Source organism: Acanthopagrus latus, chromosome 3 (genome assembly GCF_904848185.1).
Source record: "Acanthopagrus latus isolate v.2019 chromosome 3, fAcaLat1.1, whole genome shotgun sequence".
Lineage (NCBI taxonomy): Eukaryota > Metazoa > Chordata > Actinopteri > Spariformes > Sparidae > Acanthopagrus > Acanthopagrus latus.
Window position 1 is genome coordinate 26,266,634 of NC_051041.1, and position 27,993 is coordinate 26,294,626.

General features: G+C 38.9%; 2 protein-coding genes across 3 annotated transcripts in view; one reads left to right on the forward strand and one right to left on the reverse strand.

Moving 5' to 3' along the window:
• Nucleotides 1-1,981, reverse strand: part of sema4ab (sema domain, immunoglobulin domain (Ig), transmembrane domain (TM) and short cytoplasmic domain, (semaphorin) 4Ab) — a 52,449-nt gene extending 50,468 nt beyond the window's left edge. Inside the window, exon 1 of one of the 2 annotated variants that reach the window (XM_037092522.1) lies at nt 1,705-1,981. The gene's annotated coding sequence lies outside the window, so the exon portion shown is untranslated. The remainder of the gene's footprint in view (nt 1-1,704) is intronic. The other variant, XM_037092523.1, reaches the window with a different exon arrangement.
• Nucleotides 1,982-16,167: 14,186 nt separating this feature from the next.
• Nucleotides 16,168-27,822, forward strand: thap7 (THAP domain containing 7). Its single transcript, XM_037094139.1, has 5 exons — nt 16,168-16,373; nt 19,248-19,327; nt 19,704-19,841; nt 20,463-20,570; nt 25,225-27,822. Exons 2-5 carry the CDS (start codon nt 19,248-19,250, stop codon nt 26,576-26,578), a joined length of 1,680 nt encoding a protein of 559 aa, XP_036950034.1. The 5' UTR covers nt 16,168-16,373; the 3' UTR covers nt 26,579-27,822.
• The last annotated feature ends 171 nt before the right edge of the window (nt 27,823-27,993 follow it).

The following is a 27,993-nucleotide window of genomic DNA, read 5'->3' on the forward strand; positions in this document are numbered from 1 at the left end:
AGTGTTCTTGGGATTAAAGGCCTCACCTTCTCTCCTCCAAAATTATTGCTACTCATTGTGGCCAAATAACTCATCACAGAGTTTTCCTCTTGAAGGTTTGTTTTTTCCAATGTGATCAGCAGCAGACTTCAGTCAATCTTTCAGGTGCCAGGTCTGAATCAAGGTTTTTTTGCATGGCAGCCTCTCAGCTCATGTTGATGTAAAACACACTTGACTGTGGACACTGACATCTGTCTTTCAGCAACCTCTAGTTTATTGCATTTTTCGTAGGTTTTGGTTTACTATTGACCATGCTGATTAGTTTTCTCTCTGCAGCAAGTGATAATTTGTGTTTTTTTCCTGATCGTGGCAGTGACACAACTGTGCAATGCACTTTACACTTACAAACAGCTGTTTGCACAGTTGGTCTTGGAACCAGTAACTGCTTTTGAAATGGCTCAAAGTGACTTTCCTGACTTGTTCAAAAATGCTCTCATTCAGATCAATGCTGAGCTCCTTAGACTTTCCTCATTGTAGTGTTTATGACCGAGTCTAATGGCTGAATCAAAACAAGCCCTATTAAAATGGGCCCAGAGGAGTCATCACCTATTATAAATCGGAATCACTTAGAAGAAGTTAAGAGGCCATGCTACAAAGACCATGTGACTCACACAACTTTCTATACCAACATTGATTGTTCAAGTTACTGCATGTATATTTTTGATCCAGCAGATTTGGTCACACTTTCATTAGACCTATATTAAATGAATTACCGAACCAAACTTCATGAATGTTTTAGTGACAAAGTAGTATGTGTTCCACTCATTCCATCTCAGACACATGAGAGCAGTAGTAATCATTGGAACTGAAGACTGACATTATGTACATGTTCATGTTGACTGTATATGGGATGTGTATAAAGCATTCAGCTATCATGATGCCCCAGTGTAAAGACTTGCCAGTGGCCTTACACAGTATATTTCTTTTCAAGTTTGACTCATGCACTGCACTCTGAGTAAGTCTATGTTTACTGACTGATGCTAATGTATGCTGAAGCCTTCAGTTGTTGTACTAGTGTGGAAAAAACAAATAAGCTATGGAAATGTGAGGTCAAGTATCCAATACCAGTTTACTAGATGGCTGTGCTCCACTAGTTAACGCTCACTGGCTGCTCATGACGCATGCAGGCACCAGTTAAACAGGCCTATGCAAGTAAACCTGCCGCCACATGTCAGCAACACACGCAGGCATACTAACGGGTATCATTTGTTACGGATTACTTTTGCCACTGTAATACACTGGGAGAGATTCAACATAGCTTTAGCTTTGTTCTCTTTGTTTAGCAGTAACTGTTATGCCATTCCTTGCTGTACAGTGTTGTGTTGTGGCACTGTGTGGGTCCTGTGTAGCATTAGCTAAGGTGTCAGTAATGGTAAGACAGAGCGGCACCAGCAGAGAGCCAGTTCACAGCTGTGACCAAGACTCAAACACAAACTAAACGCCCATGAAACGCGTTGAAGTTGAGCTCAGGCTCAAACCTGCTGCTAACAGTACTACAACAGATTATAGTCCAGTATTCAAACAGTGATCCTGTGGCTTCACCTTTATGGTGCTCAGAAGTCATTTTCAGGTTATGCAATAGGACGAAGTCAAACATAGCAGAGGCGTTTTTCAGCCAATCTTAAAGGACTAAATGGTGTAGGAAATGTGAGACAGTTCTCTTACATTATGTGGGTTTTTTCCTTCCCTCCTCTTCTTCTTTTAACGCCAAGAAGGAAATTCCGCCTTCTGCCCATCTGTCTTTGCATCGATGAAAACTGTACAGAAAAAAACGTGACCGGTGATGGAAAACGCTGACCGAGGGTTAGGATCGAGCCATTACTATAACAACAAAGCCCAAGAGGAGCCTCCTCCCATCTGCAGGTCCAACAGGCGTCAGCCTCCACCTACAGGACAGCTACACACATCACAGCCATCTGAAGAGAAGGGCCGTTAAGACTTCCTTAGAACCCAAGCACAACCTACTTAACACCTTCTACTCATACTACTTCACTGCAGTGACTCCAAAAATGAAAGCCCATTAATGTGAGAATGAGCTGAACTCCCACCCCTCCCTGTTTCCCCTATTGGACCTTGACGTTCCAAGTCAATAAAGTCTCATTCTGTGATCAAACCAATGAGACCTAAAATACCTCATTATAAAGACTATACAGACAGTAGTCTCATTAGTGACGTCGTCTCCTTCAACGCCCGACAAACCCCTTTCTTAAACATTGTAGAGCCGCTGCTGTAAATTAGCAGCTCTCAGAGTGTCAGAGTGTCCGCCTGCATACATAGATAGCATTTGAAATAATGCAGCAGTTTGAAGCTTTTATTATATTTATTCTATAGAATTTTTTTTATCTCTCAGAGTTGAGCAGAGCTCAGAACTGCAGGTTTCCATCAGGAGATGACGACTATCAGATGGGATTTAAAATCCTGAAAAAGTAAGTAGAATTCGAGTTAAGGTCATTTTGTCAAACTCCTATTTCTAAGTTCAATAATGAACAGTGATGCTTTGACACATTGGCTTTGAAATGAATACAAATGAGATAAAACTTAGTCTTAGTTTTTCACATAGTCGCTCTAGATCCACTTGTTCTCATGGAATGCAAACGATGGAAAATGAGGACAGGTTTTCAACCACATGATAATGATGTCACCCCTGAAGTGTATTTTAACTTGTCCAAAACATTTTGTTTTTCAAAAATTGCGGGACCTTGTCTCACACAGGCTAAAAAACACTATGAATGTTCTGTGATGAAAACATCAGTTGTTTCCCATCATCCAATGTGCTGGAGTACAGAGCTGCACTTCATTTTAATTTTAATTTTAATTAATCTTAAATTTAGAGTTGCTTTTATTTATGAATATCCCAGCCATCCCCTGCCTGAGACTTTGCAGAAATTAATGTTTGTATGGCTGGTACTGTATGAGGGTTGTGGAGTGTTGGTATTTCTGTTGACCTTTTAAAAAAGTATCCTTGCTTAGAAAGAAAGAAAGGCCACATATCTTATCTCATAAGAATTACATATTTGAGAAATTATGGTGTGTGCTTCACACATCTGGTTTGAGTGCTGAATCACTGATAGTGGTCGGATTGCTGAGTAAAGTTGCAGTAATTTTTCAAGTTTGTGCAGGATGTCACCTCACTATTACACTCTGAATGGTCTTGATGGCAAATTGATTGACTTTTGGGTGAGAGAACATCTTCAAGACCTTCAAGCAAGTCCAGTTTCTTTCATTAAGAACTCTGATATTGATTTACTTTTGTATGTACTGCAGTGCATTTGAGCACTGAATTGCTACTGAATGGCAATGCTACATAGTGGGTGACAGTGAGTTCCTGACCTGAACCTAAAAAGACTGGTGATTTGAATCTCAATCAGTAACATGAGTTGTTAAATGTCTTCAGTGGCTCTGGAAGAGCTTTGACAAGTCTGAGAAAAAAATCTGGATGATGGCACAGCAATGTCTCAAAAAGTGTTATCACATACTGGAGATAGGTGTGGATGGGTCTAATGAAAAATGAATTCAACTGAATTCTGGGAAGAGAAGGGTCCTATGACTAAATGTCAGGATAGCTCAGCCTCTGTGGTATTGAATTATTATCAATGCACCTTATTCTTTTGCCACTTTATGTTCCACTTTACTTCACTATACCTCAGCATTTTATTATTTACCTCAGTATGTCATTTTATTTTATAACTATTTAAGCATTTTATTGTATATAGTACTTTGTTTCTTATCGTTTCTATATCTGCCCTTGTATATTTGTATTTGAATGTACCTGCTGCTATGATGACCTAATTTCCCCTCTGGGATTAATCTATCTATCTATCTATCTATCTATCTATCTATCTAGCTATCTAGCTATCTAGCTATCTATCTATCTATCTGTCTATCTGTCTGTCTGTCTGTCTGTCTGTCTGTCTGTCTTTTGCAAGCTATTCAACTTTCTAACAGTGGAAATAAAATTAGAGGAGTACTCCTTTCATAAGAATAGTAAAGGTTAAGGCCACTTCTGGTTGTGCATATATTAGTAATGCATAACAAAACATGTATTGTCATCAAATAATCCTGCAGGTTTGTCTCTCCGCAGAATGTAAGATGAATTACAATTGAAAATAATCTGTGGTGCGGTATTGACACATTATGTAAGTATTTTTAACAAGGGAAATGTTTGTTTCAATGGATGAAAACAATTTGCATTGCTTTACAGATGTACCTGGGTATCCTGTTGTTGTCCTTGTTTTTCCGTCTTGATATTTTGTTGATAAATCATCCAACGTCTGCGTCCACAGTCTGTCTCCCACCAGGTTATCTCATCTTCTCAGACTCCTTCACATACAGACAAACTATTGCTGCAGAAATGGTCAAATCACATTGACATGCACAACTTCTTTGTGCACACAGAGGATTTTGCTCGTGGAGATGATCCATTCTTGGCTCTTCTTAAAACCAACTGTATATATTCTTCGACCAGCTTCATCTTTTGTCTCTCAATCAAATGTCTGTTTTGCCTGTCATGTCAAACCACCATAGAATAGAAGAAGAAGAAGAGGAAATTGATGTACCAAACTTAGGTTCAAACTGTGGCATGTAAAATTAGATTTCTACAGAATTAGTCAGAGGCTTCACTGTGAGCGCAGCAGGGAAAGGAGTAGGTAAGATGGCTAATGAGGAGAAAAGAAGATTGGAGGGGATTAGCAGTGACCTGGAAACAGCCATGTGTTAACAGGCTGTACGCCTCCCAGCGTCAAACATGAAACTGCTGGCACACAGGTGTGATGATGCTGGGCAATGAGCATATCATAAGACAAGTATGACGCTTTCTGTCATCAGTTTCATGGTGGCTGTTTGAGACCATTCACTAGTCAGTCTTTGTTAGACAACAAGCATTTAGAGTGTGCAACAATGAAACCCCACTCATGACTCCACTCATGGTGCTGGGTCTGACAGTTTCATGGGGACCAAAACGCTAGACCCTATAATGTAACATTTTAGTCTAAAATATAAATTTAGTTTAAATTATGGTTAGGATCAGGTCATTAGCATCCAGTAGATGAATGACAGTCTATTTCTATTTTCTGACATCAATCAACATGTGTGTATTTGTTGAATAAATTGTTCCACATATAATCAAGGTCTGTGTCTGTGTCTGGATACCACATGAGAAAGAGCAGCTCACAGCTTCAGAGGCTGTTCTACAGATTCACCAGTGCTTCGCATGAAAAGAAACATGGTTTAAAAATGCATAATAACAAGCATCACACCTTTATTTAAGACTGTTTTAATGCACATAAAATAATTTTCTCTCAGATTTTGAGAACACATTTGTTAAAATCCATGTCAGTGATCATTTGTTCTATGCAAAGATAATCCATTCACTTAGCAGGTGTGTCATATCTAGATGGTGATCATACAGCATGATTTTTCTCCCTAATGATTCTTTTCAGGCACCTTTATTTTCAACAGTAGATTGACAGTAAATGGGAGAAAGATGGGGGTGTGACATGCAGCCAAGGTCCTCCGGCCAGGATTCAAACAGGGGTCTGCTGTCTATGTGGCATGCGCTCTTAACCACTTGACTATCTGCGCACCCCAAACAGCATGATTATCAGCTGTTTTATACCTGGTGCTTGAGTAATGGAATATTTAGTTAGTTTTGATTAAAACCTAGCGACTGTACACAGCCCTTGAGAAGCAGATTAGTTTGTATTCAAAACCCCTAATTTGAGTGAGGAAAAACTTGAGGAAAAATAACAGGGGAGAAAAAGGATAGAAGAAATCACAGGAAGATCCACAGTGGAGGGATCTCTCTCCCGGAACAGAAAGACATGCAGTAGATGTTGCATGTGCAGAACAGAACAACAAAATCACAATTTACAATTAGTTTTGACAGAATATACATATTGAAACATATATGAAAAGTATGTATCCAGGAGGATGACTGAGCAAGCAGAGGCCACGTCGAGTGGTGCTCGTCAAGTGGTACACAACCTCCTCTCCACCATGGTGGCCTGGAAGAGTGCAGGCCACACAAGATAATTAACAGTAAAAAAGAAAAGATCAGAATGAAGGGGCATCACATTTTACAGAAGTACAGATAGTAAGGCGACTGTAAAATAGAGGAGAGCAATGATCCAGCAAAGCCCAGGGTATGAAGATCCACATCCGTCGATATGTAAGGCAGCAGGGGCTGGGAGAGAGAGCTGTTCCCAGGGGCCTGTGGTCCATCAGAAAGAAGCCTGAATGAAAAGAGAGGAGGAAAAGGAGGAGGAGGAGGAGGAGGAAGCTATAAAAAGAGGACAGTGAGAAAGGGACACAGCTTGCAGCTTGAGGGAACAGAAAACAAACAAAACAAACGATGACCCACTAAAGAAGCTTGCAATTGATGCTAAGGATTAATTAAAGTTAAAGTCAACGATGTACATTCTGAGTTTATATTTACAAGCCTCAATAGAGCCAGATTGTCTGATGCCAGCTAGGATGTTATTCCGGTGGAAGTGAAGCCATCGTAAATTATCATTTTAACCTTTTCCACAAACAAATTGTGTTCTGTTACTCTTAACTGTTCCCAGCGCCGTAGCTCCGCACACGCACATTACGCACAGCGCGTAGGGCACCAAGTGCCTGGGGGGGCACCAAAAAATCAGGCTTGTGAAAAATCACCATGATTGTCTAGGTACTAGTAACTATAAATAAATATTAAATGAAGCATGTTAACATGTATAAAGCAGTACAAAAGCAACATTTATGACAATTTGCTGGAGAAAACGGTGAATCTTGCTGCCCTCTCCCCTGTCTCCTCTTGGTGCCCCCCCTCCCCCACGTCCCAGTGGTCTGTTCGATTATGCCTCAACCTCAGTTAAGTTTGACAGCTGTTTTAACATGGCCTCGAAAAGGCATCAGGAGTCGGGAGCGGAGAAAAGAAAGAAGAAGCGAAAGCGAGATGATGCTAATGCGGCGCTTGCAGGTAAGACAATGTTTTAAACAAAAAATGTTGATTTTGTAGCCTTTGCAAGCATGTCTGTGCTCATGCCAGCTAATATTGCTACCGTCAACAAACTTTGTAACGATAGCTCCTACTAGCCATGTTCAGACTGTGTTAAGTGTTGCAAATGATTGATGTTGGAAATTATTGATGCTTGCTAGCTAGTTTACGTTGTGGGAATGAATATGGATTATTGAAAGCAATTCATCATGGCCAGTCGACTGTTCCGTTAACGTTAGCATTCGGTAGATCATACGACTAGCAATCCGTCCTCAAATCGCTAGCAAGGTTGCTATGCTTTTTCTGATTAACCTGGGCTTGCTACAGTCAGAGGTGCAGTCAAGTATCGCTACCCTATTCGCCAAGTTTACTTTGCATGATACTGCATTTCGGTGACTTTCGAAAACCCGGTAAATTGGAGATTTCTGAAATGAAAAGTCCATCTTCAGATACTCCTGTAAATAGGGAAAACTTACAGGTTCATAGGCCAAGGGCGACATCTGTTGGTGAAACTGTAATATGAGAAGAATCAATCTTAAAGTTATAGATTTCTCCTTCATATTCATATAGAGTTATTAATTATGTGCAAAATTATTGTTCCTTATGAAACCTTCATAAATGTAAATTTGAGTTTTGAATTTTTAAAAATGCCAGTGATTTACATGTAGGCCTACATAAACCTAATGCAAAATGTTTTGTACTGTGGTTTAAAACTTTTTCAACACAATCCCTGAATATTTTTTCTTGTATTTCTGAATGCAGGGTCAATGCTTAAATTTGTCCAAGGAGGAGCTCAAGGCCAGGAGGAAGATCTAGAGCAGCCGTCAACCAGCAGATCGAGCCCGCATCAACCGTCAACCAGCTGGTCTGTAGATTTTGCAACAGCTCCCAGCCCTGACCAACAACCATCAACTACCAGTTCAGGTACAGATACAACTACACACACAGCTACCGCTTCTGAAAGAGTAGTGAGTCCTGTCACTGAGAGGCCATCGGCAAGTGACACTGGAGAGACATATGTGCCCCCACTTATTTAAAGTTCCTAGATTGAGTAAATCCTATTGTGCAATTATTTGTACTTATGTATATTTTCTTTTCCTAAGAAATTTGCACATTATTACTTACAAGGGTATATACTTGACTAATTTGTTCTGTGTTTACTATGTCCAGTTCAGTCTACAGTCATTGCATATCTTTGTTTAGAATAGTAGAATAATGTTGGTGGAATTTAATTATTTAATAATTTTAATCTTTTTAAACTTCATGTTTGGCGTCTGTGTTAATTGAAAAGTACTTATTGACAAGTTGTTTTGAAATTAAAGCAAATTGCACTGATAAATTTGTTCATGTTCATTCCCGGGGGAGGGGGTGTGGCCGGGAGGGGGGGGGGGGGGGGGGGGGGGCACTACAAAGCATTTGTGCTTAGGGCACCCAAATGGCTAGCAAGGCCCTGACTGTTCATTGAAGTTATTACATGTGCAGGCACCCAAATATGACGGAGTATTAGGGCCAGACTAAGGGATTTTTTTTCTCTTATAAATTACGAGAATAAAGTAATAATATTACGAGAATAAAGTCATAATATTAGGTCTACGAGAATAAAGTCGTAACATTACGAGAATAAAGTCATAATATTACGAGAATAAAGTCGTAACATTACGAGAATAAAGTCAATATTATGAGAATAAAGTCATAATAATATGAGATAAAAAGTCGTAACATTACGAGAAACATGTCGTAATGTTACGAGAATAATGTAATAACAGGAAAAAGGGAAAAAAGGTCGTTTAAATCAGAAAAAAGCTTCGATAGAGTTAACGTTATCAAGATCTGACGTGACCAGCTTAACCAAATAGCAGCCTCAGCGTAGCAGTCGCTGCTTTAACAGGCTGACAGGTTGGTTACGTTATGTGATGCTACATGAGCTAATATTTCAAACTTTCTTAACGCTAGCAAAGTCATACAACATCCTGTCATGTACCATATAGCCTAACATAATTAACGTTACAACAGATACGATGTGAGACATTAACTGGTGTTGTGGTCTACATTGTTACTGTTTGTCCAAATGATCCGGTCCATGACCCACAGTAGGCCTGTATGTGAATTTTGATTTGCCATTCCTGCACGTTACATAACAGTAACGTTACTTAACGTAACTCGGAATAAGGCTAACGTTAACGTGTGTGTCACGGTCTGACTGTGATTGGCGCGTCAGCCTATATAGTGTAGGAACCTTTGGGGGCTCGTCAGGTGTTTCCAACCGGAACAGGGAAAACAGTTTTGACCGCTATTTATTTTGCTGCATCTTTAAAAATCATAAACGCATCACAAAGTAAGGCTGTACAATTGATCAAATATCATTTTTCATTTCAATTTGTTTCCAACAATTATGAAAACAAGATAATTGAGATAAAACAATTAATGCATCTCATTCCATTTTACAATGACGCTCTAGTTTTGTCTTGTGTACCGCTTCTTTCACAAAACTAGGAGGTGGTCTGGCGTTGATTTAAGACCACTTAAGGACAAGGGGAAGACATTTGTCTTCATTTGTCATCAAATAATCAAAAAATAATGTCCATGTTATCTGATTTTTCATATTAAAATTAAACCTTTGTAATTATTTTACAGGGAGTCTTCATAATTCTTATACATGACATATCTGCGCATTCATTTTTTGTAGTTCTTTCCTTCTTATCCTTCTATTTCTTCTTGTGTGTGACTCTTGAGTTTAATTAAATGAAGCTGTCCCATTGTTTATTCTACTCCACAGATCCATGATGGCAGAGAAACTGTCGGAAATTGTGACTTTCCTGAGAGGTCGAGGTGCCTCAGAGGAAACAATCAATTGGATTGAAGAGCAAAAGGTACTGCTATGAGCACAAGATGAACTGGTTAATTAGGCTAGTTAGTTTCCTAGTTTTCTTGTACAACCCTGAGAGGGATCTTCAGAATTAAATTTTTTTGCCCATAATTAGTAACCAAGATATTTGATAGAATGCATGTTAAATATTCTTATGCATGTCTTCTCATCCTCCTTTTTTCATTTTCAGTGTATACCTTCTTTAATAGCTCTTATCATGTAGGTGTTGTTATGAAGGCTAATTGTATTGTTTATATTTTTAAGTCATTCTCCAGAAGCAGACAGTTTTCAGTGCAATTGTTGAATATTTTTTTTGAACTACCAGCTTTGCTGCAGATATGTTTTTTTTTTTTAACTGACTGCACATCACTGCTTGTTTATCGACTGTATACTTTCGGCAAAACCATCTACCTCATATAGAGCACAAAAGTGATAGTTCTAATACCTGTTCTACTTAACTTATACAATGATGTTTCTTTTTCGACTTTTTCTTCAGTCATTTTGTTTTTACTTTCACATAAAACAGGGTTCCCATGGTCATGAAATTCCTGTAAAAGTAATGAAATTAGGAAATAATTGTCCAGGCCTGGAAATGATTTGGATTTAACAGAATGTTTAGGAGACATTTTTAATACATGGCTATTGTTCCTCCTCCTCTTCTCCTCCACTTTGTTGTCATCTTACATCTTAAGTTAACAGACACATGTCTTCCCTATTTACAGATTGACAGAGAAGTCATCCTGCTAATGGAAGATGCTCAACTGGCAAATTATCTTCCATCATATGGAGACAGGATTGCTTTGTTCAGCTTTTGCAAGTGTCAAACAGTCATCGAAGCAAAAGCAGGGACTTTTTGAAAAGCTAAGGCAGAAGCTCAAACTTAGAAAGGAAAACCACACAGGGGAGGAGCCAGAAACCTCCAACAAAACCAAAAAAGCTAGAGCAAAAACAGCGACAAGAAATACTGAAATAGGATGGGTTCACACTGATGGCAAAATAACAGAACAAAGCAAAGCAAAGGTGGGGGAACAAGAAAGATCTTAGTTAACATTCAGGCAGGATTTGAAGAGATACTAAAACAAGGAAAGTCACTATTTTTTCCAGATGGAGAATCCAGCAAAGGTCATGAGTCTGATTTTGAATTTGATGTTTGGGATTCCAAGCAAAATCTTTTTCCCAAAGATGTCTCCATTGAAAAGATATACAACACTGTTAAACTCCCACTTCTGCGCTTCTACATATCAACTCAGCCAAAATCAGTGCTAAGTGAAGAGCCTCATGTTGATGATGACCATGGCTGTGCTGATTATGTCTCTGAGCCTGATGATGAACAATCAGTGGACAGAAATTATCGGCAGGATTCAACAGATGAGCCCCATGACTCCCTTCCAGAGGTGTTCATTGTTAATGAAGAAGTCCTCACAGATTCTTCAGTAGCCACAGAAAACCCTGCAAGCTCAAGTCAAGAAGCAAGAACACTCCCTCAGTGACACACTGATCTATCAACCTGATGAGTTACCTCAAAGTCCTCTTAATATTTTGCCTGAAACAGTTTTGATCTTGCACCGCTCAAACTTCTTCAGTGAAATGATAGAGGCATTTTCTGACTCTGAGATCTTTAACAAAACACTGAAAGTCAGACGTCTACTTCCTCACAACTCAGTAGAGAAGGGTAGCGGGTCTGATGTAATCAGAGATGTGTGCAGTAGCTTCTGGGCAGAGTTTTATCAACTTTCAAAGTGCCTTTTCTCAGGCATGATTTCTGTGCTGCTACATGGAAAGCAATCGGGAGAATTCTTCTGAAAGGTTTTCAAGATTGCCAGTACTTGCCATTCAAACTTGCCCCTCCTTTTCTTGAGGAAATGCTATATGGGGCAGTGCACAGTGACCTGATGACAAACTTTCTTCAGTTTGTGAGCTCACAAGAACGAGATGTCCTCAGGCATGCATTGGATGATTTTTGCTCTGATTCTTCTTCTTTAAGTGCTTGACAGATATGAATGTAGGAAGAGGGTCCCAGTTTCACAATCAATTTTCATACACTCACACAGAAACTGCATGTATGTATTGAAGATTTTAATTCTTTTAAATAAAAAATATCACATGAAATAAAAACTGAAGAAAGAAACAAATGATAAAAATACAATATAAATAAGGCATTGCACAAACATACCATCTCTCAGCCTCAGCAAATGCCATCTCTCGCTTATCTATTGTCAGCCACTTTGCAAACAACCTCCAACAGCATTTTTTCCAGTCCTTTAGTCCTTCCTTATTATGTCTGTATTCTTTTGTAGAAAACTTTTAACAGCAGAAGCAGTGCAAGCTATCATTTCTGTTTGAGTACGTCAGCCAGCTTCTTTTGATTTTTTCCCCACTGACAAAGACTTTCTTACAAAAGTCATGTTGACACTCTCTGATCTTTTTTTATTTGGAATGGTCCTCTATAAACTCTAATCACTCCAAAGTATAGAGTCCCAGTAGTCTTCATTGTCAGCATGGGCCCTGGCAAACTCTAGGCAGACTTTTTTGTGCCTGGGCCTGTGTTGGTGACGCCACCCATGCATGCCATTCCTCTGCAGTGTACGCCGTATTATGTCATTGGAAATAGTCACCCCAGGTTGGTGAACTTGCATGCCAATTTTCTTCGCCCCCCTCTTATCAGAGGACACTCCTGTCGAGGTGTTAGCGACCTGGACATCTCTGTGAGATGGTTGCAGTTCCATCTTTTTGAAGTTTCTGTACCACTTTTGCTACAGCAGCGGTCCTCAATAGGTGGCCCTGGGCCGCATCTGGCCTGCAGGCCTCCTGTTTGTGGCCCCCAAACTGTTATTCCTTCACTATGTGTTTTGGTTGGGTCAGCACGTGTACACCGGGACTTGTCTCCAAGCAAACGATACACAGACTGCTGGGTCACTCACTGCTGTGAGCGCAACTTTTAACTTTCACTCTCATTTTTGGAGGAGTTCACATATTCTCATTTTGCCGGTTGTAAGGGATTGAAAATGTTGCAAGCAAACTGCTATAAGAAAAAGGACAGTGAAAATCTGCAACTCAGTGAGGTAGCAACTTTGTAATTACATTCACTGTCCCTGCAACCTGGAGAAAACCTAATTATCTGAAGTAACAATACTACGATATACTTGTGCTTACTCCAAGTAACACAATTTAATTATAATCACCATGAATTTTCACACAAATAAATTTTGAGTTTCTCCTGGCAAACACTCTTTCACTCACGGTGCCAACATTTTTATCATCCTTGTTAAAACTCAACACCATTAATCACAGAGCAAAAGACGTGAATTAATCCACTACCATCTTACATATCATCTTATTTACAAACACATTCATGTACCACAATGACACCAACACCAACAGAGTCATTGTGCCACAGTCCACAAGGGGTGTTACAATATGCCAGGAGAAGCTGTGATGAAGATTTCCAATTTGAAATGGCATTATGAGACGAAGCATAGGAATTTTGAAGAGACATTTCCTCAAAATTCAGAGATAAGCACAACACAAAGAAATGCACGGAAATTGTCATATCAACCTGCAAGCAGTATTCTTGTCTATTCTTATGTATGACACAATGAAATAATATAATGCATGACTGAAGTGATGGACACAATGTTTGAAGGCAAACAAAAAGAGGAAATATTCAACTATATTTTTTAAATTTATGTTAAAATGAAAATGACATTTTATTTTAGTTTGCATTTTGTTGTTTTGAATGAAAAGGACATTTTGTTTTGAAAATTACAGTATTATTGCATGTGGACTGACCGACCTCAATACATGGACCTTTGATTCATTGAAAAAAATCTTTGTGGCCCTTTAAGACTTGTATTTGAGTACCCCTGTGCTACGGTACTCTGACTAGTAGGTAAAGCTTTGCTGATCTTCAGAATCAGAATCAGAATCAGAAATCCTTTCATGTCCTGCAGACGGGGAAATTTGTTTGTCACAGCAACGACATAATATTACAAAAACATAAACATATTACAGTAACAGGAACAATAGCAAAAATAAGCAATACAATTAAAAAGGGAAGAAATAGACATATATACATATTTACATGATGTAGTGCAAAATTAACAGCAGTTTTTGTTGGAGTAAATATGGGTGTTAAGGAAATTGACCAGATAGTGCAAAAACAGAAGTGACCTTCTGTGCAGACATACTGCACAGTGTAGGGCATAGGGTGAGGTCTATAGGCTATTGGGAGCAGCCTTCACCTTTGCAGTGTAAAGAAATTATTTTCTCTCTCAGGTCTTGAGCCATTTCTCTTCCATGTGGTGCCATTGCTAACAACATGAAATGGGAAGGGGTTTTCTGCACCCTTTCATAGTCAACTGTCTGCTGGACACCTGTTTAATCAATAATTAGACTCACCCGTAGCTGATTATTGTTAAATTAGACATTTGTAGTCTAAAATTTAGCTTTGCTCCAGAGACTTTCACCGGGGTGCACGCATTTTTGCATCACCCTAATTTGAGTAAAACTGAAACTTTTGTTCTCTAAGTTATATTTTTAACCTTACTTTCATGTTATAAATTAAACATATGTTATATTAAACTCAGTCTTGTCAACAGTTTGGAAATTGTTTTTGTGTGCATTGAGATATTGTTTAAAATATTTCTTTTCGGAGGGGATGTACTCATTTACGCTGAGCACTGTATGTGACCACTGCATGTTACATTTTAATTTTAAAAAAAAAGAAAAGAAACTTGATGTGTGCTATACATAAGATTAATATAGACTAATAATGAAAATGTGATGAGATGAGGGAGACAGCTTTATTGTCACTGCAATACAATTCAGTCTAACCAGAGTGCAAGTGTGGTGTATATATATATTTCACCTATGAATGATATGGGAAATCTAAGGTGTGGAGTATTAACAGTAGTACTTCACTGAACTGCACTTTAACACTGATGTAAACTTTAAAAAACATAAACTGACACAATAGGCTTACAACGACCCTATTACAAAGGGGATGGAAACTAATAGCATTTTAACTGACATACAAGCAGGAAAGATACCTGTAAAACAACTCCTAAACAGACCTAATGTTAACTTTACAAATGTCCCTGATCAATTTAAGGTGGAGTAACATTAACACACATCGAATCAGCTATTTATTGATAATTAAACAATGCTGCTATCTTCCGAAGTAAGCTGGCAAGTTAACACTCTGCTCCAACAACGGTAACTACGATGCATTAAATTATTAATTTCCTTTCGCTTCATCACATTGACGTTACTGTACCTGTATTTTCTCCACGTCTTCCTCTTCTTTCCTTCTTTTCCTTCACTGGGCGTCGGATGGCTTCAGTCTTTGGGACATTGTAATTCCGCTAAAGTATCAGTAACCGTACATTCAGACCAAAGGCACGTAAAGAGGAAAATGACCCCAGAAGTCATTCATTGTGTATTGGGATCCAGGCGGACAAGGAGGGAAAGTTGGGAAAGGCGGAGGCGGGGGAATAGGCAGATTAGGAGGGGGAAAAAAGTTAAAAATCCTCAAACTTTATGTAATGAGCTATGACGCATTTTGGTGGAACAGTTGTAAACATAGACATAATATACGTAGATGCCTCATAGACTGACGCTGCCTATTGGAGCTAACATATCAGAGCGGCTGCCATCTTGGATGGGTCTCCAATGCGCCCCCCCGCATTTATTTCTACTGAGGAAGGTGTATCCCCAACTACAATAATCATAACCTCCCGAATTTTACACGGTTCACACGGTTACAAACAGCAGAGTTTTAGTTATGATACAGGGCACTGTCACAAAAATTATTTTTAAAAAAATATTGCAATATTGAAATATTGCCTCTGAATGTATGTAACCCCCTGGCAGCTGTCTTTACACTGAATTGTATTGCTCTGTACCGCATTGTATTTCTTAATAAAGATTTATAAAAAATAAAAAATAAAAAAAAGAAAGAAAGAAAGGAAAAGAAAAAAAAACACTACGGACAGCGGAAGTAGAGCGGAAGTTTTAATGATTTATATTAACTTCCCTTCCAGCCTGAAGGTTATTAAGTGGTCATATAAATAGTAAATAGTTTAAAGTACACTTGACTCTCAAAACAGTAACATGTTGTTTCCACAGCAGATTTTTTTCGCGGAAGTGGAGTAGCTAGCTGAGATCTTACCGGAACTACGTCAGCACCACTGTGTGCATATAGCCTATTAATAGCCTTATAGTAGCTATTATTAATAAGATTTTGTAATTCCAATATATGGATAAGCTTGGTTGGAAATATGACGCACTCTAATAAACAAATGCTTCTAAATGCCTTAAATGCCTCTTAAAGTTTATATAGACACACAGACACACTAAAACCTACGAGTTACATGTTTTAAATAAAGTTTTGGTTTTTGTTTTTTTTTTAAAAGGGAGGACGCAACAAGGAGGAAGAAGGTGAATGAAGAAAAGATCGGCCATCTTCCTGAGGTCCAAATCTGCAGCGAAGGGGTAATATTTTTGTTACGTACACATAATCATTGACTCCAGTGTTTCCTGAGTTGAAGTAGTCACATTAAGAAAAAACTTGGGTCATGCCCGTGACGTTTACAGGGTTAGCTTTGTTCTAGCTCCTGGCTATCTTGTGCAGGCTGTGACACAAATTAGCAGAGCAAAGTTAGTCAGCAGCACAAACACGATGTGAGCTGCTTTTGCAGCTGCTGTCAGTAGGTTTACACTGTTGTCTGCTCCTTATCACAGTTTGTTTAAAGTGAATCCGCTTAAACTAGATTTATCTAAAGCCATTCATACCGAGAAGGCACTGTGCGGCTCATCGACACATGCTTTGTATTAAATTTAGCGCTGTTTGCTCGAGGCTAGGGGGATGAAGTCACCATAATCAAGCGTTTTTCTCTCCAGCCGTTTCACTCCTGCTCAGCAAAGCCATCGAGAAGCGAGAGACAACGTTTTTTTCCCCCCTTGAACTTTACTGCTGAAACCAAGCGCGACGTCCAAATAAGTCAACAACGCTTCCCCGTGTCATGATAATGTTCTGTTTCCTTCAAAAATATAGATCGAGATGGTTTTCGTTGGTAAATGTGACATTTTGCGCATGAATAATTTACTTTATAAAGACAGTAGTGTTTAAATATATCAACTAATGATTATTTGCATTATCATTAAATCTAGTGGTTATTTTACAAGAGACACTCGCCATTGTTGCTGTGTTAATAATAATGGTGGAAGAAAGGGGAATAGGTTATTACAAGAATATTAAAAAGTAATAAAAATGAAATGAATGACAGTTAATTATGAAGAAATGTTATTGAGAAGAGAGATCATCATTGGCTGTCTGCTGCCTTCTGTCCTGTCTTGTTGTATGCTGTTTACAGGGTTTGTACTGTCATGAAAAACCTGGAAAAGTTTTGGAAATTGAAAATGCATTTCCTAGGTCCTTAAAAAGTTAATGAAAAATAATATCTCCTGTAAAGATTTGGAAAAGTCATGGAAATATTGTGTGGATAATATTTAGGATGCGTAAGACATAAATATAATGATGTAATGTGCGATTATAAAACGGGCACTGGTCAGGTATTGATAAACATAATGACCGGCCACCTTTGTCAATGTTTTTTGTGTCTCTGTTTCATGTTTGCATGTCACTCCACAAGTAGTCCATTCATTTGTCACGATGGAACTTCAGTCAAAGCAGAGCTCCACCAAAGAGCCAACAGTCGTTGCGGAAGGTTATCTGATGTGTCAGCTTAGTCAGATTACAGCCATAGTTCGACTATGCCACTCAATCAGACAACTGCAATTATCCGAGTATACATGCAGGTGAGCAAATTGGATTATTGAGCCAGAGCATGTCATACCCCGGTACGCTAGGTGATGCTGTAGTCATTTCAACTAGTGGTAACAGAAACACCTCTGGCTGACCTCGTTACGTCACCAGCTGCCTCGGCATTCAAGAAAGATGGCGTACGAAGAGCGAGACGAAGCTACATCTTTATACACTTTGTATATGGTGTACATGATAATTACACAAACTAGATGCACAATGGTGCTCTTTCTTGTGGTGATTTCGGAGGAAAGACGCCGCCGCCGTCCATATACACGCCCCGGGGAAAAATCTTGTGCCTGCGCAGAACGCAAAATCCGATCTGATCCGCTGGAATGTATACATGCAGGAGTAATTGCAACTGTCAATCGAATAATCTGGGCGCTTTAATTCGACTATGAGAAATCCGATCTGGTCCGATTTTAGTCAGACTAAGGCGTATACATGCAACTTGAAGATCCAATCACAGTTGGACTAACCCAGTAATTCGGTTTTCTTAAGTGTCATGTAAACGCGCTGAGTGTTTCCCTTATATGCATTCTGCTGTGGGATTTTAAGCGCTGCCACAAAAAAAAAAAAGGCATGATTTTTGTAGGTTTAATGTCATGGGCGAATGGCGAATTTAAGTTGCACACAGTGAAAGCACTACACCCTATGTTGTCTTGAGAGCACCCTAAATTTCGTTGTATCCCCCACAGTACAATGACAATAAAGGCTATTCTTATTCTTCTCTTATTCTAAACATACTTACTAAACAGTCTTTGTTTTCATGACCGAATAAACTGAATAAACAAAGTGACCTTAAAAGACAACACAATTTATATTGTTTTACTTTGTTTATATCTGACAGACCTTGCCACCTTTCTAGCTTCAAACAGTTTTTGGGGAATTTATTTTCATCTTAGAACAACTTTACTTATTCACTGATGGTTTTTTTTGGTATTATTACCTCATTAACATTGCAAATGTTAAAATAGTATATAAATATGTTTTTGATTAAAAATGTTATCTGACCACAACCATTATCATTTCAGCATCTATCAGCTGTATTTTCACAGGACTCACAGAAAGTTCATAATTCCAGATTCCCTCCTCTCCAGAAGATTTTTAAAACACCGTTCACTCTCTCTCAACCCTGATACACACGGCACGGCCAAACATACTGTATCTGCAAACTAGGTCATATCAGCATGTTGGAACTCACTGACACTCTGGTGACTGAATGGGAGTAAATCTCTGCAGCCAGGTTCCAACATCTAGCTGAAAGTCTGAACCGAGACTCGTTATGATGAGTTGATAATTCATTAGTCAAAATTTTTGTTGGAAGCAGGAATAAACTGGCTGCGAAACAGCATCTAACTGTATCAGCTGTGTTGTACAGTGTATATACTAGAAGGCGACATGACATGTAAAGTTTCAAACTCTTCCAACAAGATGTTCTCTGTTTGAGGTTCTCCGTGTATGTATGTATGTATGTATGTATGTATGTATGTATGTATGTATGTATGACTGACCTTTTCTCTTTTTCACTGCATCACTTTCAGATGCCACGACATTGCTCAGCAGGTGGATGCAAATCTCGGGACAATCGTGAGACTCGAAATGCTGGCATCACCTTTCACAAGTGAGAGTTTTGCACCTATTGTAGAACATCAGGGTCATTTACATCCTTTCTGTTGTTCGATGTCCACTATATCCACTCACTCCGAGCAGTGGGCCCTGCACAATGTCAGATCTTTTTTGTTTTCTAATAAATGCAGCTGTTTATTTTAATGATGGATTTTTTTAAACTAGTGCTGAGTTAAGGAGTCCATCGATCATCATGCAGTTGATATAAAAGTGATGGTGTTGGAAAGAACAATTACACACCTTCTGATAACCCCAGACCTGTGTTATTAACATTAACATTGGGACGGGAGAATTGAAGAACAATTAAGTACATACAACATTTTGTCAATACTGTTGATTTTTAATAATTGGTTAATTGTGATGGTTACCAGATTACCAAAAGGAGAAACTCGGAGGAACCTTTGGATCATCAACTCCCACCGTGCAGACTCATGGGATCCTCAGACTGACTTTGTCTACTTTTGCTCCAAACACTTCACCCCGGAGAGTTTTGAACTGACTGGTTGTAGGTAGGTAGGTGTGTGTGTGTCTGTGTGTGTGTTAAAAAACATTTAGATATGGCCCTATAGCCCTTTCCTGACTGGTGAGCAGCTACAATGCGCAGTTGCAGGTCCTCAGCGAGCTCCTTAGTCTTAGCCATGACTGTCCACAAGCCAACTGCAGAGAGCTGCAGTTTTTCACCTGTTGAGTTGATTAAAACAGCTGTTCCCAATGAAGGGTAATTAGGATTCTTTAGAACAGCTTGGACTATTTGGAATGGTATAGAACTTTGTATTTTCCCATAGACTGGGACATTTTAAAGGGTATGAATAATTTTGGACATGCCACTTTTTGTTGAAATGTAAATAAAAGGTGAGAAATATATTTTTTTTTCCACAATGATGCCTCTTGTACATCGTCTTATTTTATTTATATTTATATATATATATATATATATATATATATAAATATATATATATATATATATATATATATATATATATATATATATATATAAATATAAATAAAATAAGACGATGTACAAGAGGCATCATTGTGGAAAAAAATATATATTTCTCAGCTTCTTAGTAGTATGAGTCTACCTTATTTAGATAGCAACCTAAAATGTGTTCAAACCATTTTCCTCACAGTGGAATCAGAAGACTAAAAGAAGATGCATTTCCCACAATATTTGATTCATTTTCAACAAAACTCAAAAGACAAGGAACACTGTGGAAGCAAGAAGACGCCCCTATCAGGTAAACGGAACTGATCCACAATCAGATTTATCATTGTTAATGAGCAATGTCTGAATGTACCACCCACTGTTGTGTTGAGCACCTCAGAAGCCCTCTTTGCTTGCAAAATTTTATTGAGACATGATTACATATAGTGTGATCTACAATGGGAGAGCCAAAAAATCATTTTAGGCTTGTCAATTTTTGCAACTGTATGAAAAATTCCCAGTTATGTCATCAGTGAACATATTTTTACCTTTTAAATAAGTTTGCAAGATAGTAGATCCGAATGTCTTGCACTTTTTTTTAATGTTGCTACTGCAGTGTTATTTGTAAATTAGAATGTAGTTATTATATCATAATACCGATACCCCGCCTCGCTGTCTCTGTGTAAAGATATAGATGTGGCGAGGGGGGACAGTTTGGCTGCGGCTCTGATGAGCCTCCAGAGGTAGTGTCAGAGCTGCAGCAGAGACCACAGTTAAACGTGGAAAGCCACTATCATCCTGTCTGTCCTAACAAACAGCATCTGTCTGTGACTATGAGCCCTCCTGACTGAGAGTTTAGTGAACTTTCCCCCAGAAAACAGCATCCCTACCCACAAGTGAGAGAGCCAGACAGGGTCTGCTGTTTTCTGATGTATTGTAATTATGTAATTTTGAGCAAAGAGCATTACTTTTCCAGGATGCATGGTAGGTCAGGATCACAACACATTATAACAGCATCCATATGATTATAAACGGCAGAAGCATGTTTAGATTAACTGGTGGAAACCAGAGCAAAACACATAAAGAAAAAACACAGATGTCAATGTCATGATGTTTACCGTCAGGGGCATCACTAGGAGTGCAAAACATCTGGGGCCTTAGCCCCGCAGACAGTGTTGCCTCAGTTACCTTGAAAAAGTTATTTATATATATATATATATATATATATATATATATATATATATATATATATATATATATATATATATATATATATATATATATATATATATATATATATATATATATATATATAGTCATGGAAAAAATTATTAGACCACCCTTGTTTTCTTCAATTTCTTGTTCATTTTAATGCCTGGTTCAACTAAAGGTACATTTGTTTGGACAAATATAATGATAACAACAAAAATAGCTCGTAAGAGTTTAATTTAAGAGCTGATATCTAGCCATTTTCCATGGTTTTCTTAATAGTAACCAACATCACTTAAGTTCTTACATCAATAGCTATGGCACTGTACTGCCAAAAACACTGCTTTTAAGCATTCCATGTTTTCTTTTCTGATTGCTTTAAACACATGATACACACAGGAGTTAGTACTTGATTGCGTAACCATTGTTTTTGATGACTGAAGCCATGCGTCTTGGCATGCTCTCCACCAGCTTCTGACATTGTTCTGCTGTCACAGCAGCCCATTCCTGTTGCACAAATTCAAACAAATTTGCTTTGTTTTTGGGCTTGTGGTTCTCCATTTTGAGTTTGATGATTTTCCATAGGTTTTCAACTGGATTCAGATCTGGTGATTGAGCAGGCCAAGGCATGGTGCGAATGTTGTGGTTCTCCATCCAGGCTTTAACTGACCTTGCTGTGTGGCAAGGGGCATTGTCTTGTTGGAAAATCCAGTCATTCGAGGCAGGAAAGAGTTTTCCAGCTGATGGAAGAAGACTGTTTTCAAGAGTAGCCCTGTACATGACCTGGTTCATTCGCCCTTCACACAATTGCATTTGCCCTGTTCCACTCATACTGAAACAACCCCAGATCATCACTGATCCACCCCCATGTTTTACTGTAGGGGCAAGACAGTCTGGTTTGTAGGCTTCTCCAGGCCTCCTCCTAACCAGTAAGTTAGCTGGAGTAGGCATCAACTCAAAATTGGATTCATCACTGAAGAGAACCTTAGCCCAGTCATCAACAGTCCAATCCTTGTGATCCCTAGCAAAGAGTAACCGGGCCTTCCTGTGCCTTTCGTTGATGAAGGGCTTCTTCCGTGCTCTGTGTGACTTCAGACCAGCTTCAACAAGTCGGTTTCGAACTGTCCTTGCCGAACAAGTCACATTTCTCGACAGTGCCCACTCATTTTGAAGGTCCCTGGAGGTCTGACGACGATTCCTGACACAGGAACGGACGAGTGCACGGTCATCTCGTGGGGTAGAGAGATGTTTCCTGCCGCGGCCAGGTAGCAATTTGGTAGTGCCGTGTTCGGCTTGTTTTTTCTTGTTGTAATGAACAGCTGTCTTGGAGATCTTTAGTTTTTTTGCTACCTGTCTCTCACTCATGCCAATTTCCAGCAGTGCCAAGATGGCTGCCTTTGTGGCTTCACATAATTCTTTTGTTTTAGGCATTATGTGAGAGCTGACAACTTCTGAGTTGTGCTATGGCTTGAATGTAAGCAGGAAACCACTCTAAGCCTTTGCATGTGCAGTGCTGCTTATGACATGAAATGGCCTCTTATATACCCTGGGAATACAATTAAGCTTAAGAATGTCAAATAGGACATAAAGTATTATGTGATCAGCTGCATTTTTTGTCGTGTTCATTGTATTATACCTTTAGTGGTACCAGGTATTAAAATGAACAAGAAATTGAAGAAAACAAGGGTGGTCTAATAATTTTTTCCATGACTGTATATATATATACAGTCGTCCTCAAAATTATTCATACCCTTGTTAATTTTGTGATTTTTTTATTTTTGCGATGAAACTAATGCATTTTTGTCACGTTTGTTTATGAATTATATGTGACCAACAAGTGAAAGAACGACAACAATACACAATTCAAGAAACTCTTAAATTCATGGGTATTTTATTGTCGGATTACCAAAAAATGCCATGTTCAAAATTATTCATACCCCTGGCAATATCTCAACAAAAATGTCCCAAATGTGTTCATCTTTGTCCCAAAGTTATTTCATGATGTCTCATTGGAATGAATACCTTTTTTGTTGACCAAATGTTAAACAAGGTTAAAAAAATAGCATCTTTCCAGAAGAGTATAAATAGTGGGAAAGTGTTCAGGTCATTGTTAATCTCTGGTCATCATGGTAAAGAAGAAGGAGCTCAGTGAGGACCTGCGTCAGCATCTTGTGCAGGCCCACAGTGAAGGAAAGGGTTACAAGGCCATTTCCAAGCAGTATGGTGTCCCTGTCTCAACCGTCCAGAGCATCATCAACAAGCACAAGAGGTTCAACACTGTCAAAAACCTCAGTGGGCGTGGCCGAAAGTGTAAGGTGTCCCCCAAACTTGCCAGGAGAATCTGCCGAGAGGTCAACACCAACCCACGGACCACAACCAAGGCCCTAATTCAAACCCTTGAGCAGACAGGGACAAAGGTGTCACGGTCCACCATTGAGCGAGTTTTGCACAGAGGAGGTCTCCATGGACGTAAACCTCGGAAGACGCCGCTGCTCAGGAAAAAACATCTGGTAGCTCGCCTGGCCTTTTGTAGAGGTCATCTGAAGCAAGATCCCAGCTTTTGGTCAACCATCCTGTGGTCTGATGAGACAAAACTGGAGTTATTTGGCCATATGGATACCCAGTATGTCTGGAGGAAGAAAGGAGAAGCCTATAGACCAAAGAACACTGTGCCCACTGTCAAGTATGGTGGTGGAAGCATAATGCTGTGGGGATGTTTCTCTTCCAGTGGCACAGGCAATCTCGTCAAGGTCCAAGGTATCATGAAAAAGGAGGATTATATCAGGATACTTGATGAAAATGTCAAGGAATCTGCTGAAAAACTCAAGCTTGGCCAAAACTGGATGTACCAGCAAGACAATGATCCTAAACACACCGCCAAGGTAGTCAAAAAATGGTTCAAGGACAATGACATCAGTGTCCTGGAATGGCCAAGTCAAAGTCCTGACCTCAATCCAATTGAGAATTTGTGGCATCACTTGAAGACCAGAGTGATGGCGAGGAAACCAACCAACCTGACCCAGCTTGAGGCATTCGCTAAGGAAGAGTGGGCCAACATCCCACAGGAGACGTGCAAGAAGCTTGTGGACACGTACAAGAATCGTCTGGAAGCAGTCATAAAGAATAAAGGCTATGCCATTGACTATTAAATAAAGACGATGGACTAGGGTATGAATAATTTTGAACATGGCATTTTTTTTGGACTCCGTTAATAAAATACCCCAGAAATGATTTTTTAAAATTATTTTATATTGTTGTCATTCTTTCAATTGTTGGTCACATGAAGCTAAAACACAAATTTGAAAACAAGCATTTATTTCATCACTAAATGAAAAAATCACAAGAATCAGCAAGGGTATGAATAATTTTGAGGACGACTGTGTGTATATGTATATGTGTATATATATATATATATATATATATATATATATATATATATATATATATATATATATATATATATATATATATATATATATATATATATATATATATATATATATAAAATTTATATTATTTATATATATATATATATATATATATATATAAAATTTATATTATATATATATATAAATTTATATTATATATATATATATATATATATATATATATATATATATATATATATATATATATATATATATAATATTATGAATTGAATGTGCAAAGGTTGGTCCTTTCATTTGTGACCCATCTGTATGTTCATATCTATATGTTGCCATATGAATGAAAGATGATTGGTTATCTTTTTTCTGTAGGGAGAATTCCTACTCAGGCAACTTGGACAATGATCAGCATACAGACAAGTGTCCACCGTCAGAGAAACCAACAGATCATAGGTCAGTGGAAGCAGCCGAGGAGACAAATGAAAACATACCTGCATCTTCTCAAGTGCTGTCAGGGGAGGAGCAGATCTCACAGCAACAACATAGCCCTTCACCACCATCGGTGTCACGACCTCTCTCCCCATCACATTACATGAGGCGTCTGCCCCCTTCTCCAGGCTTTTACCTGTCCAAGGAACACAGCTATGCTCAGCTCTGCCCTCTGTTGTGGAGGAGGCGTTACAACCAGGCTCTTGACTGCTTGGAGAAGGCCTTACGACAGCTGCATGCAGCCAGGAGGCGGGAGAACCGCCTGCGAAGCACTGTGCTGAGGCTCCGTGATAAACGGCTGAAGCAGGCTCTCCTTGTGTCACCAGGTGTCTGTAAAAACAAGGGAAGCTGGACACCAGGGAGGGAGGACAGACAAGGCAAAGGAGGCTGTCGAAGGGAGAGTGAGACTATTGCTAAATCTAAAGATGCAGGGTTGTTTGAGGAAACATTTGTGGATCAAATGGAGTTGGAGGGAAGTTTTCTTCCAGACAACAGCAGCTGGTCTGAGGAGGAGAAGGGATTCTGTTTTTACTGTGGAAGAGGACAGGTGCAGGGTGCTGGTGAGGTAGCACATACAGATTCACGGACTGGGAAAGCTGCTCAGCCTACAGTGCACGAAGACTCTCTGGAGATTCAAGGGAGTGGTGACATCAGTGCTTGTACCACAGCTGTTAATGCCAATGACATTAAGATTGTCAGCTTGAAACGGCCAGCTGGTAAAAGTGTAGAGACCAGTGACTCAGATGAAACAAATTCCAAAGTCCTGCTCCAAACTCAGTTTCAACATGTGACCCCTGCTCGAGGATCTCTTGCTGATACTCAGCAGAGTTTACACTTCTTAGGCACTCAGTGTGAAAGGGAGACAGAGGCTGTGGGTCAGAAACATCACCAGGACCAGCAGCAGTTGTTTTGGATGCAGGACATTACTAAGGGACAAGTCATTCTTGTGCCTGTCCCTGTTGATGACAGATTACAGAGCATTCTTAAGATTGAAGGAGTCACTGATGAAGCACAAACCAACCTGGTACCAGAGGTGGATCCTCAAGGAGACATGGGACACATGACAGAGAACAGTGGAGGTCTGTCCAAAGAGGAAACAGCCTGTGATGGTGAACATATAGAGCATCATTCTGTTATTAGCACTACATCTGTGGAAATGAGAGAAGATGTGAGGGAAAAGCTTAAAGAACATCTGGAGGGGTTTCACCTTCAGCTGAGCACTGAGTTTCTAAACTGACACAATATTCTGAATGGGCACAGCAGAGTGATTTTGCTACCCCACATTCAACAAGTAAATGATTCATTTGTGAAGTCTTTTCCTCCAGGATAGTCGAATGTGCTGTATGTCTAATTTGACAATTAGGGCAACTCCACATGTTTTACACCTTAAAGTGTGCTTGGATGAGAGTTTTCATAGTTTATTAAATTCACTGTGTGACCTTTTACTTTAAGTAAAAAAAATATGAAAAAATAAAATGAAAATGAATGAAATGAAAAAATATGAATGAATTGCATTGCATGATCCTTACATTTTTTAGAAATTAGCAACAGTGCTTCTAGTGGACAAAGTCTGCAGCCACTATCTCTACTGCGTATGTGATACAAGTAGTATGGTGTCTTTTGTGGCCCTAGAGGAAGCTCCATGTAATCTGATAAAAATGCTATGTGATGATAAATTGCATTATGTGGCAGCAGGTTTTGAAAAGGAAGAAGAATGTGTGGAACAAAAAGGTAATCTTGATGTTCTGCTGTATCCATTTGATCATTTAAACTGTTCATAACAAGTCCAACAGTGTTATAGGAGTGCAATGAAGACCATTGGACTGCTTCTCAAAACCTGGTGCCTACATCACCCACAGTGCAACTTTGTGATATCGCTGGAGGCATTTTATCAGATTCCATGCATCTTCCTCTGGAGACACAAAAGGCTTAAATGTGTGATATTGGTGTAGGTTCCCTTTAAAAGTGAAACGCAACCTGGGCTTTTTTTGTCAATGCATATGAGTCAAAACTTGGTGTAAAAGCCTATTACGATGAAAGAGGCACTTTTAAGATTTACCATAGTTTCGTTTTCGGCTCAACATCCTTTTTAGAGGGAGTGCATGGGGCACTTTTACGTTGGCATCAAAATCGTTTTTTTGAAAGCTAAGAAGGCTCAACACAACATGAAACTTTGCTTGTAGTATCACCAGGGTCTCTGATTATAATTGACTATAATTCTATACTGTCTGCCAGAAATACCCACTAGAGATCCTGATGTGGATTCATTCACTGCTGCATATACTGAATATTTCCCCCTGTTTGAGCAACATTTGTCAGACATCAACATTTATACAAACACATTATTGGTTTGGGGCTTTTTATGGGATTTGTTGAAATTTGAAAATATAAAAAATACCACAATGACCGTTTTAATTTTAAATCAAAAAACATTAAGGATGTGATTGGTAAAAGAATGAAATAAAATCAAAGTAAATCTTGGTTGTTGAAACATAGGATATGTACATTTTTGACTTGACCTGTCTTGTTCTTGTTGTCTTGTTGTCTTTTTTTAAAATTTCCTTAAATTTTCAACAGTGTTAGGAGGAGAACTGTGTATTATCCAGATTTGTGCAGACTATTGCACTGGGCATTTCATATAGAGCAGTGAAC